At 42.6% G+C, this 11,494-nt stretch overlaps 1 protein-coding gene across 2 annotated transcripts in view; it reads left to right on the top strand.

Annotated features, from left to right (window-relative positions):
• The first annotated feature begins 9,272 nt into the window (after positions 1-9,272).
• LOC127570152 (YLP motif-containing protein 1-like) overlaps positions 9,273-11,494 on the top strand; it is an 88,148-nt gene continuing 85,926 nt past the window's right edge. For both annotated transcript variants that reach the window (XM_052015405.1, XM_052015399.1), the window contains exon 1: positions 9,273-9,871. In XM_052015405.1, coding sequence (XP_051871365.1) covers positions 9,449-9,871 — 423 coding nt within the window. In that variant the 5' untranslated portion in view covers positions 9,273-9,448. The remainder of the gene's footprint in view (positions 9,872-11,494) is intronic.

Raw genomic sequence — 11,494 nt, 5'->3', positions numbered from 1 at the left:
AGAGGGATTACAGGGGAGGAAAACAAAAAATAACTGGAAGTTGAGATGCTCCATAAATCTTGCAATGTGCTTTGTTGGAACAATTCAAAAGATTAAAAATGGAAAGGTCAGAGTGAGAGAGAGACAGAATTAAAATGACAGGCAACTAGAAGATGAGGGTCACCCTTGCAGCTTGAATTAAGTTGTTCTGCAATGTAGACATCCAATTCCTTTTTGCTTTCCCCAATGTATAGGTAACCACAGTGCGAGCACTGGATGCAGTATGCCAAATTGGGTGAGAGAAGGAATATTTTGGTCCCTGGATGGTGGAAAGGAGGAAGGCAAAACTTTCGTCTCCTGCAGCTGCATTGGAAAAGTGCCATGAGAAGTGAAATGAGCGTTGGTAGAGACGGGAGAATGGTCCCTTTGGAATGCTGAAAGGGGAAGGTGTATCTGATAGTGACATCTCATGAAAGGTGGCAGAAATGGAGTTAAATGTGTGAGGCTGGAGGGGTGGAAAGTGAGGGGCAAGAGGAATCTTTGCACTGGATGAGAAGTACAAGAAATGGAACATGGTTGAGAGCCCTCTCAACCAAGGTGGAGAGGAAGCCTTGATTAAGGAAAGCTTGTGTGCATGCTGTGATATCAAAAGGGTTTGAGAATCTAGGAGAATGGAATTGAGTCCTTGTGGAAAGCATTCTGGAAGGAAGTGTCATCAAGGTAGTTGTGGAAGTCTGTTGGCTTGTAATGCAAGCTGGAATGTTGAATGTGTCACATTGGTGTGTATGCAGTAGGTAAAAAAAATCTTCCCAGTGCAGCCTTACCAACATTCTGAGGCATCTGTATCCCACTAGTGCCAGTGAAAGCCTGTGTGATACACCCAGGGATTGATTTCATGTTTCACTTTAACTGGTTGACAATGAAAATTATCCTTTAGATTATAGATTGATTTACACATCCGTTCATAACGTGCTAGTTAGAAAATGATCTCCTTGATGATCTTTGCTGTCCTTCTGTTGGTGAGAGGTGGCAGACCATGGCATTGTCCAAGCACATGTTTGTTTATCCTGCAATAACTAACTTGGGTATTCCTTATAGGGTGGGAGGAACACTTTCAGGACTGTGATGAGGTGACTTTGCCTCAGTTGGTTTAATCAAACAGGCTTTGCTTGGAAGGAGAGGATTATTTTGCCTTAGCTGGAATTCTGCTTGTGAGTCACAGAAGGATTAAGTGTTTCTGCATTCAATGAGCTCCACAAGAACCTTCAATTATTCTAGGGTCAGGATTTGGAATAGTTGCCTTGATGTAATGGTGGAATGTCAACTGCACAGCGTCCTGGGAATATCGAAGTGGTGGCCTACATTACCGTTGTTGAAATGTTAAGAATTTAGGCAGTAGCCGGACATGGGAGCTAGAAGATATGCTCTTTAATGTTGGAAACCTTTAAATGAAGAAAACCTATTCCTTTGCATTGTAGAGAAGATTAGAGTATTATTAATATCTATGGTGACTTTAATGAAGCTTGAATTATCCAAAAAAATCTATCAATGTTTATACAAGAGCAAAAGACTGCAGATATTTGAAATCTGAAATAGAAACAGAAAATGCTGGAAATATTCGATAGATGATAATGTAGTAAATTGGATCAGCAAGTTTGCTGATGACACTAAGATTGGAGGTGTTGTGGACAGCGAGGAAGGCTTTCAAAGCTTGCAGAGGGATCTGAACCAAATGGAAGAATGGGCCAGAAAATGGCAGATGGAATTTAATGCAGACAAGTGTGAGGTGTTGCATTTTGGAAGGACAAATCAAGGTAGGACATACACAGTAAATGGTAGGGCACTGAGGAGTGCGGAGGAACAAAGGGATCTAGGAGTTCAGATACATAATTCCCTGAAAGTGGCTTCGCAGGTAGACAGGGTTGTAAAGAAGGCTTTTGGCATCCTGGCATTCATAAATCAAAGTACTGAGTACAGGAGGTGGGATGTTATGGTGAGATTGTATAAGACATTGGTGAGGCCAAATGTGGAGTATTGCGTGCAGTTCTGGTCACCTACCTATAGGAAGGATATCAGTAAGATTGAAAGAGTGCAGAGGAGATTTACTAGAATGTTGCCGGGTCTTCAGGAGTTGCGTTACAGGGAAAGATTGAACAAGTTAGGACTTTATTCTTTGGAGCGCAGAAGAATGAGGGGAGATTTGATAGACGTTTACAAAATTATGAGGGGTATAGACAGAGTTAATGCGAATAGGCTCTTTTCACCTAGATTAGGAGCGATAAGTACGAGAGGACATGGCTTTAGGGTGAAAGGGGAAATGTTTAGGGGGAACATCAGGGGGAATTTCTTCACTCAAAGAGTGGTGGGAGTATGGAATGGGCTGCCATCTGATGTAGTAAATGCGGGCTCACTCTTGAGTTTTAAGAATAAATTGGATAGATACATGGACGGGAGAGGTCTGGAATGTTATGGACTGGGTGCAAGTAAATGGGACTAGCGGGATAACGTCTCGGCACAGACTAGAAGGGCCGAATGGCCTGTTTTTCTTTGCTGTAGTGTTCTATGGTTCTAGGTCATGCAGACTACTTGTGGGATCCTGATTAAGAGCATTTTGAGAAGTAGGATATTGTGCTTTAAAATACTGATTCCTTTTGACTTGTCTTCTCTTAGCCTTCCTTCTTTACATTATGGGCAGAAAATGCTGCACGTTGCCAGCTTACAAGTGAATGGAATGAAAGCATGCTGCAATGATTGATGAGACTCCATTGCTAGAATGTCGGCTTCCTATTCAAATCTCCAAGTACTAATGTCCTATTCTTAACTGTGCTACTTACTTCATGAGAAGTTAAAAGAAAATTGCAGAACAAGTCACGTCCTTGATTCCAAGTCTAGAAACATTTGAATAGGCATTCTGCAAGCTGGCTAACTGTTCCAGCAATGTTGCATGGTGCATGTAGGCAATAAGAAAATAAAAAGAGGAAAAATTAATAATGTGTGATCAGTGTAAAATTTCAAATGTGCAGGATGTTAACTTTCAAATTCTAGGACTTCACATTCGTGGAATTGCAGGAGTTAGTTAGTCTTCTGCAAGCTTCAGGCTTTAAAGTTCATATTGTGATCAACAACTAATTGTGGTATGGTTTTCAGAACTTAAGCAATGTAACCCACAAAATGCAAATTTCCCCAATGATGCCGAATCTGCCCAGAATTTACAGCATTCCTTCTGTTTCTGATTTCCAATATATACCATGTTCTGCAACTACATCTCACAGCAGCAACATGTTCTTTTTTTCCATCTTACTGCCCTTATTTATCTGTTATCCAGATGGTGCCAAAAGCTTTGTGCCTTCCGGCCAACCTTGGTCTCTACCACACAGGCATTCCTTTTGTTACCTCCACCCCTCCCCCTCGCTGTAACTTAAAACCCACTTGTTTTTCGCACCTTACCAGTTATAATGAAGGGTCATTGATCTTAAACACCAATTGTGTTCTTTCTCCACAGATGCAGCCTGACCTGGTGAGTGTTTCTAGCATTTTCTAATTTTGTTTTAGATCAATGTATCAGCAGCTTTTTGCTTTTCAGTCCTGGCCAATTCTGAGGTAACAGTATTTTTCTCTCTCTGCAGATGCTGCCTGATCTGCTGAGCTTTCCTAACATTCTCCTTTATTTCAGTTTTCCAGCAACTGCACTATTCTGTATCTCACAGTTCCATTATTATTTTCTGTTTCCCTCTCCTCTGCAATGCCCTCACTCCATTTGCACCTCCTCCAGATAGATTAGCTGCCATTAACAAGCCTCCTTCATCCTCCCTAGTGGCTATCCATCTGATCATGCATTTTCTTTTAGTGTCCACCCTATAACAGACATTCTCTTTATTCTCCCCATCCCTCACCCTTCTCCGCAACTTAAAGATCTCTAAACTTTCCTAGTTTTGAAGAAAGTCGAAAGTTACCATCAGCCTTAAATGGTAACTCTTTACTCTCTCCACAAAAGCTGCCTGACTGGCTGAGTATTTCCAACGTTTTCCATTCTTATTTCAGGTTTACAGGATATGCAGTTTTTTGCTTTTTATTTGGTTTGATTTTTGACCGTTATCACACAAGGGTATTTTGATGGGGAAAGAAGGGTGAATGGCTTTTCCTCGAGTATTTTTAAAGCCTGTGGAAATACCTTTAGACTCTGTGGGGGAAACCATGTTTGATACTTATCATGTTGATTTATAAATCTTGATAATAACCTGTCCATGGTAGTAGCTTGATGGATGTGAAACCAGTTGCATTTGAACGCACTTGTCACTGTGTGTCCAGATTACTCCAGCTACTTCCTTGGTTAGTGTATTTATAACATCAATCATGCCTGTGCCTCTGAATAACCGCTCCTGGATTTCATTTGGCTCATATAGCCTGTTTCAAAAGTTTACTTAAAAGTTCTGTTGGATCCTTGGACCAAACTGGGATATGAAACTTGGTCAGTTGTTACGAATTGAGGTTATAAACTGTTTTCACTGCACACAGCTACTTGATCCCTTTAATATAGGTTTACTTCAAGTTAAATGCATTCTTGCTGCAGGCTTGGCTTTAACATATCTTTCTATTCCTCCTCCTCCTCCTTCCTCCCCCCCCCCCCCCCCCCGCCACACACACAATATTTTACATAGCTATTCATTTCATCTACTCTCCATGAAATCTATTCCTTCATTCTCACCATCTTTGAATAACGACATTTCACTTCAATTTTTGAGACACGAGATTCTGCAGACGCTGGAATCTGGAGCAACACACACAAAATGCTGGAGGAACTCAGCAGGTCAGGCAGCATATATGGAGGGAAATATGGTGATTTTCCCCTGTAACAATAGGTGAAACACTTGTCCCTACACCTCCTCCCTCATCACCATCCAGAGACCTAAACACCCCTTTCAGGTCAGGCTAAGACTCACACTCACCCCCTCCAACCTCATCTACTACATTCGGTGCTCTTGAGGTGGCCTCCTACATTGGCAAGACCAAGGATAGACTAGGGGACCCTTTTGCATACCACCTGTGTTCTGTCCACATTGGCCAACCTGTGTTCCTGGTTGCATGCCATTCCAATTCCCTGTCCTATTCCCACACCGATCTGTCTGAACTCAGTCTTTAGCACTGCCAGTTTGAGGCCAAATGCAAACTAGAAGAACAACGCCTCATGTTCCACTTAGGTAGTCTATAACCCAATTGGTATGAACGTTGAATTTTCCAGTTTCAACTAAACTGCACCCAGTGTTCTTTTCTCTCTCCTTCTGATCCACCCAGGTCCTCTCTCTCCCTTTTTCCAAACCCTTTTCAGTTCCGTTACTGTTTTGTTCCCTTCCTCCACCTGGTCCCATCTGTCTATCACCCACACACCTAACCTACTTGGTCTCCTATCTTCTTCCCCAACTGGGTCCACCTGCCCATCATCCCTCCCATATCTAGTTCTACTTCCCACCTCCCTTACTTATCAGATTCCAGGATCTGCAGCCTCTTATGTCTCCACATCAATTTCTAGCATCTGTCTCTACCTTCACCCTCCCCCCATCTGCCCCTTTATTTCCTCTACTTATCTGTTTCTACCTATCACCCACCAGCCGTTGCCTCTCAACTCCACCCCTTCCTCTACCCCACCTGGTTCCATTTGTTCATCATCCCCCTCCTCACCTAGTTCCACCTATCGCCTGCCAGCCCTTGCCTCACCACCCCCCCCTCACTTCTTTATACTGGCTATCTCCCCTCTACACTCTCAGTCCTGATGCAGGGTCTCAGCCTGAAATGTCAACCATCCTTCTGCCTCCAAAGATGCTGCTCGACCCGCTGAATTCCTCCAGCCGTTTTTTTTTGCTCTGGATTAAAGCATCTTCTGTCTCTTGTGTCTCCAAAGATAAAATCCTATCCGATTCAAAAAGCTGGTTTCAGAATCATGGCCCAAATGCGAAGCTCTACTTAGACACTAACAGAATGAATTTTGGTTTTATTTGTAAACCAACATAAATTTACAAAATTAACACTGAATTCTGCAAGCAATACCATTTATTTAACTAAGTGATGCAAGGAAATATGAAATTGAACATCTTGGCAGGAAAAGTTAAAAAAAAGTATATTATCTAAATGGTGAGAGACTGCAGAGCTCTGAGATGCAGAGGGATCTTGGTGCCTTCGTGCACGATTCACAAAAACTAGTATGTACAATTGACAAAAACTAGTATGGAGCAGGCATGGTAGTGCGTGGTTAGCGTAACGCTATTACAGCACCAGCGACCCGGGTTCAATTCTGGCCACTGTCTGTAAGGAGTTTGTACGTTCTCCCCTTGTCTGCGTGGGTTTCCTCTGGGTGCTCCGGCTTCCTCTCACATTCCAAAGACGTATGGATTAGGAAGTTGTGGGCATGCTATGTTGGTGCCGAAAGCGTGGCGACACTTGCGGCCTACCCCTAGAACACTCTATGCAAAAGATGCATTTCACTGTGTGTTTTGATGTACGTGTGACTAATAAAGGTATCTTATAAAAGCTACAATTCCTTTCCCCTCATAGATGCTGCTTGACCCACTGAATTCCTCCAGCAGATTGTTTGTTGCTCCGTTGGATGAAATTGTTTGATTAAAAAGTTATACTCGATGTATCCACGTGTTTTAGGGTGCAAGGGGTATTGGGATGGCGATAATAAAGGGGATTACTGTGATGCAGAATCCTCCTGGTGCCATTCATGGGAGGGTGGGAAATCCTTTTAATGAAAGCTGATCTGTCGTGGAAACAAAGGGAGATGAACGGTTGGGGGGGGGGGGGGTGGGCGTGGCAGAGGAGATAGTAAAACAAATGCTGGAACTGTCGGATGCAAAACAATTGCCAGAATTTGGAAATAAAAGAATACTCCTCTGCGCTTGTTCATCTACAGATTTTGTTTTCATTTTCATTCACCTGAATAAAACCTTATCTGAACTGAAAAGTAAGTCTCCATGCAGATTTTTTAATTTCAAAAAATAAACTGTATTCATAATAAAATATATACAAAAGAATAAACACTAAGCTTAGAGGTTTAAGGAGATATGGCATGTCATCAAAGACTGACAAATTTCTACAGATGTACAGTGGAAAGCGTTCTGACTGGTTGCATCACCGCCTGATATGGAAACTCCAATGTGCAGGAATACAATAGGCTACAGAGAGCGGTGAACTCAGCCAGTTACATTCATGGGTACAGCTCTCCCCATCAAGGACATCTACAAGAGGTGATGTCTCAGGAAGGCAGCATCCATCATTAGCAACCCACACCATCCAGGTCATGCCCTCTTCTCATTGCTGCCATCAGGCAGGAGGTACAGGAGCCTGAAGACCCACACCTCAAGGTTCAACAACAGCTTCTTCCCCACTGTCATCGGGTTCTTGAATCCACCTGAGAAACCCTAACACTAACTTAAACTACATTCTTTTCTCTCTCGCAATCTTACACTGGTATCGTTTTGTTATTTATTTTGCACACATGCGAGTTATGTATAATTTATGTGATTATGTATTGGTTTATTATTGTCACTGTACCGAGGTACAGTGATAAACTTGTCTTGCATACCAAATGTACAGGTCAATTCATTACACAGTGCAGTTACATTGGGTTAGTACAGAGTGCATTTATGTAGTACAGGTAAAAACAATAACAGTACAGAGTAAAGTGTCACAGCTACAGAGAAAGTGCAGTGCAATAAGGTGAAGGTAGATCGTGAGGTCAGAGTCCATCTCATCGTATAAGGGAACCGTTCAATAGTCTTATCACAGTGGGGTATGTCACGAACCAGCAACAAAAGAAACACACTGAGCATGATTCAGTGTTAAAAACTATTTTATTAATTACTACTTATGATAATACGTAAAATAAAAGTAAAAATGTTAGTATGTTAGAATTCAAAAATGTTAAACCTCGAACATTAACCCCAAAACTAAACTCTTCGTGTGTTGTGTGTGTGTGTGTGGAAAGTCCAAAACTCCCAGTTCCGGAATGGTTCTTAAAGTTCAGTTCCGCAAGCCATAAGGTGAAACATGAGCAAGGGCTTCTTCAACAACCACCGTTGTCTGAAGATAAGACGTAGACGTAGAGAAACATAGAGAGAGTAAATACGAAATCCAAATGTTCCATGATGGAACCCCAGCGACACTTCAGTGTTTACTCGGTAGTGACTTCCTCACCCCGAAAAGCATCCGAATTGTGGTCGTCCACACACAAATACCTGTTTCCTTTTACAGGTCAGCAACAACGTGAACTCCACCGGATTACTTCCAACTTCCATACATGGATTTCAGTGGCAAACACAGTTATTGTTTCTCATCCATCGATAGAGAAAACTAGCAGGCTGGTGTCTCTCTCCCTTCTCTCTCTCTCTCTCCTTCTAACTTCTTCAACAACGTCATTACGTCCCTTATCTTCTATTGACGTAAGCACGCCCCACACACACATACACACACACTCTCTATCTTAAAGGGACTTTCACTGAGTCCGTAACAGGTAGAAACTGTCCTTAAGCCTGGTGGTACGTACCCTCAGGCTCCTGTATCTTCTACCTGATGGAAGAGGAGAGAAGAGAGAATGACCCGGGTGGGTGGGGTCTTTGATTATGCTGGCTGCTTCACCAAGGCAGCGAGAGGTAAAGACAGAGTCCAAGGAGGGGAGGCTGGTGTCTATGATGCGCTGGGCTGTGTCCACAACAACTTATGTTAACTTATATTTGTCCTCGCCTTGTAATGTACTGTGCTGCTGCTGCAAAAGGTTATTTTTCATGGCATTTATACCCTGCGCATGAATGCCTATGACAATAAACTTGAACTTGAGAAAACGCTGAAACTGTCGGATGCAAAACAGTTACCAGAAATTGGAAATAATAGAATGCTTCTCCGCTCTCATTCATCTACTGATTCTGTTTTCGCTTTCACTCACCAGAATAACATCTAATCTGGACTGAAAAATCTCCATGCATTTTGTTTTATATTTCAAGACTAAACCTTATCCATAATAAAATATACAAAAGAACTAACACAGTGCAAAGCACTTTACATTCTTAGACACAAGTTTACATTCTTATCATCCTTTGGTCGATGTATTCAGTAGTGTTACCGCTTTTTGTTTGCACAGCAGGGTCGCCACTCATTGGCTCCCTGGCTGATACACCAGGCTGGATCGCAACACGCACAGACCACACCCGCCCCTCGGCGACGTCAGGTGCGTGTTACGTAGGCTTGTGCGTGACGCGATGACGTTCCGGCGTCGGTTTTTTTCCCCCCCTCATTATGTTTGTAATGGCGCCCGTCAGGGAAGAGCGGAGGAGAGTCTGAGATATTGACTGCCTGTTGTGGATACATCGGCACCAGTTCGGCAGGGCAGCCTGTCAGAATTGTGACAATACCCGTCATATTTTACGCCCATCGAGTTATTTTCGTTGGTTGAAAGTGTGTGGCTCAAGATTTAGACTCGATGTATCCGTCATGGGGTCGGTACGGTGGGGGAGGGGCGCACCTTCCCTACTATGGCGGGGCTGCTCAGCCTCCGCTGCTTCCTGCGCCGCGTGTACCGGCCCCGGGGCTGGTCGTTGGCCCCACCACCGTCCCCCCGCCGGTCCCCAGCGCCGGTTTAGCGTCTAACTTCCAGACACTCAGGCAGCAGCATCTCCAGCAGATGCAGCAGCTGCAGCAGATGCACCAGCAGCAGTTGCAGTCGGTCCTGCAGCACCCTGCCCATCAGCATCAACCACCACCGTCAATACCACCACCACCTTTACCGCCTCATCTTCAACAACCTCCACCGAACATTTGGGACACCAACAATGCCCCGAGCCAACTCACCCAGACTAACCAATCCACTCAGCAACATCCAGACTTCTCCTCCGTGGCTTTACAGGTGAGGCGAAGAGAGAGAATAAACAGAACTCTTAGATCTATGTTGTTATTTTAAAGAGGTGACTATACGTGGACTGTCAAAAGAAAAACAGGTCATTTGGGAGCTAAAAATGTAAGAAGCAATTTACGAGGTCACATAATAATTACTCTGATTTTAAGAATTGCCTAGGGTGGCATGGACAGAACCTGCGGACTATGTTCTCCCATTAGAACCTTAAAAAAATTTGTCACAATATATGGTAGCACCAAGCAGTGGGCAGTCAGTGAAAGGGAATTGCATGTTGCCAAATTCTAGTCAGGCAATTTGCAGTTTTGCTTTAGATCATGAATACCAACTGATGATGTTGGGATGCAGGCTACTTTGCCCTGGGTAGTTGTGATAACAGGAAAGGTATAAAGCTAGGGTCCAAATTGCCTTCACTTGCTATTGTTTCAATTCCAGTGGATTTCCTGTTAGTGATATGTTGCCATTCTGTTTTAAGCGCATTTATTTGAAGAGATATGGGAGTGACATCTGATTACTTGGTAGAGAATCAGATCTGTTGCTGCACAGTGATGGCATGTTGAGATTGGAAACTCCCATGTAAACTGTAACTAGGCCTACTTTTTCATTTGATCTTTACAGATTTGTTAAGCTTTTTGTTAGCCAGAGGGTTTGGGAAGAGGTGAATTGCTACACTATTTCAAAGAAAAATGGTCGTACACTGGGAAGCAGGGTTTTCTTTCTGCATGCCAAGTATCATTCATTTGAAATAATTACTTTGACTAATTTGTGGATAGAACTTGCAGTTAATGTCAGTAATGTAATAAGCATGAGTATTGGATGTGACAATGAATCTGCATACATTTTGTTTCTGAGTGCTGATCAGGGATATCTTTGTATTTCCATCTTATAACAGGATTGAATAATATATATTCTGATTGGTGAACAGGTCCAGAAAGAATGTTAGATAAACACTAAGTGCAGATGAATACTGATTAAGCATGTGGTTGATGGTTGGAATATATTTGTTTATAAAGGGAGTATCAAGAATCTCAATTATTTTTCTTTTGTGTTGGATCCCTGTCATATTTCATAATTGGAGAAAGTTAAGACTTGCATAAATGGTTGGGATATGTATTTGTATTCCAACAAAAGAAACAATGAATCAGGTATAGTTAGCTTACATTATATCCAGGCAGTATTTCATGTATTGATATTCTTCAAAGAAACATTGAATTTACTGCTATAGTCATGCTACAAAGACAGAAACATACAAATTAAGAGCAAGTTGCTTAGCTCCTCCGGTCTGCTCTGTCATTTAATAGGATCATGACTGATCTGACTGTGGCCTTCATTTGACATTACTATGGGGAAGCTGAAAGGCCTGGAGGTGGATAAATCACTTGGACCAGATGGTCTACACCCCAGGGTTCTGAAAGAGGTAGTTGAAGAGATTGTGGAGGCATTAGTTGTGATCGTTCAGGAATCACTGGAGTCAGGGAGGGTCCTAGAGGACTGGAAAATTGCAAATGTGACGCCCCTGTTTTAGAAGGAATGGTGCAAAAGATGAGAAATTATAGTCTGGTTAGCCTGACCTTAATGGTTGGTAAGATTTTAGAGTCCATTATTAAAGATGAAATT

Source organism: Pristis pectinata, chromosome 1 (assembly GCF_009764475.1).
Source record: "Pristis pectinata isolate sPriPec2 chromosome 1, sPriPec2.1.pri, whole genome shotgun sequence".
In the NCBI taxonomy this organism is placed as follows: domain Eukaryota; kingdom Metazoa; phylum Chordata; class Chondrichthyes; order Rhinopristiformes; family Pristidae; genus Pristis; species Pristis pectinata.
The sequence above is the reverse complement of the archived record's forward strand: the minus strand, read 5'-3'. Positions and strand labels throughout refer to the sequence as shown.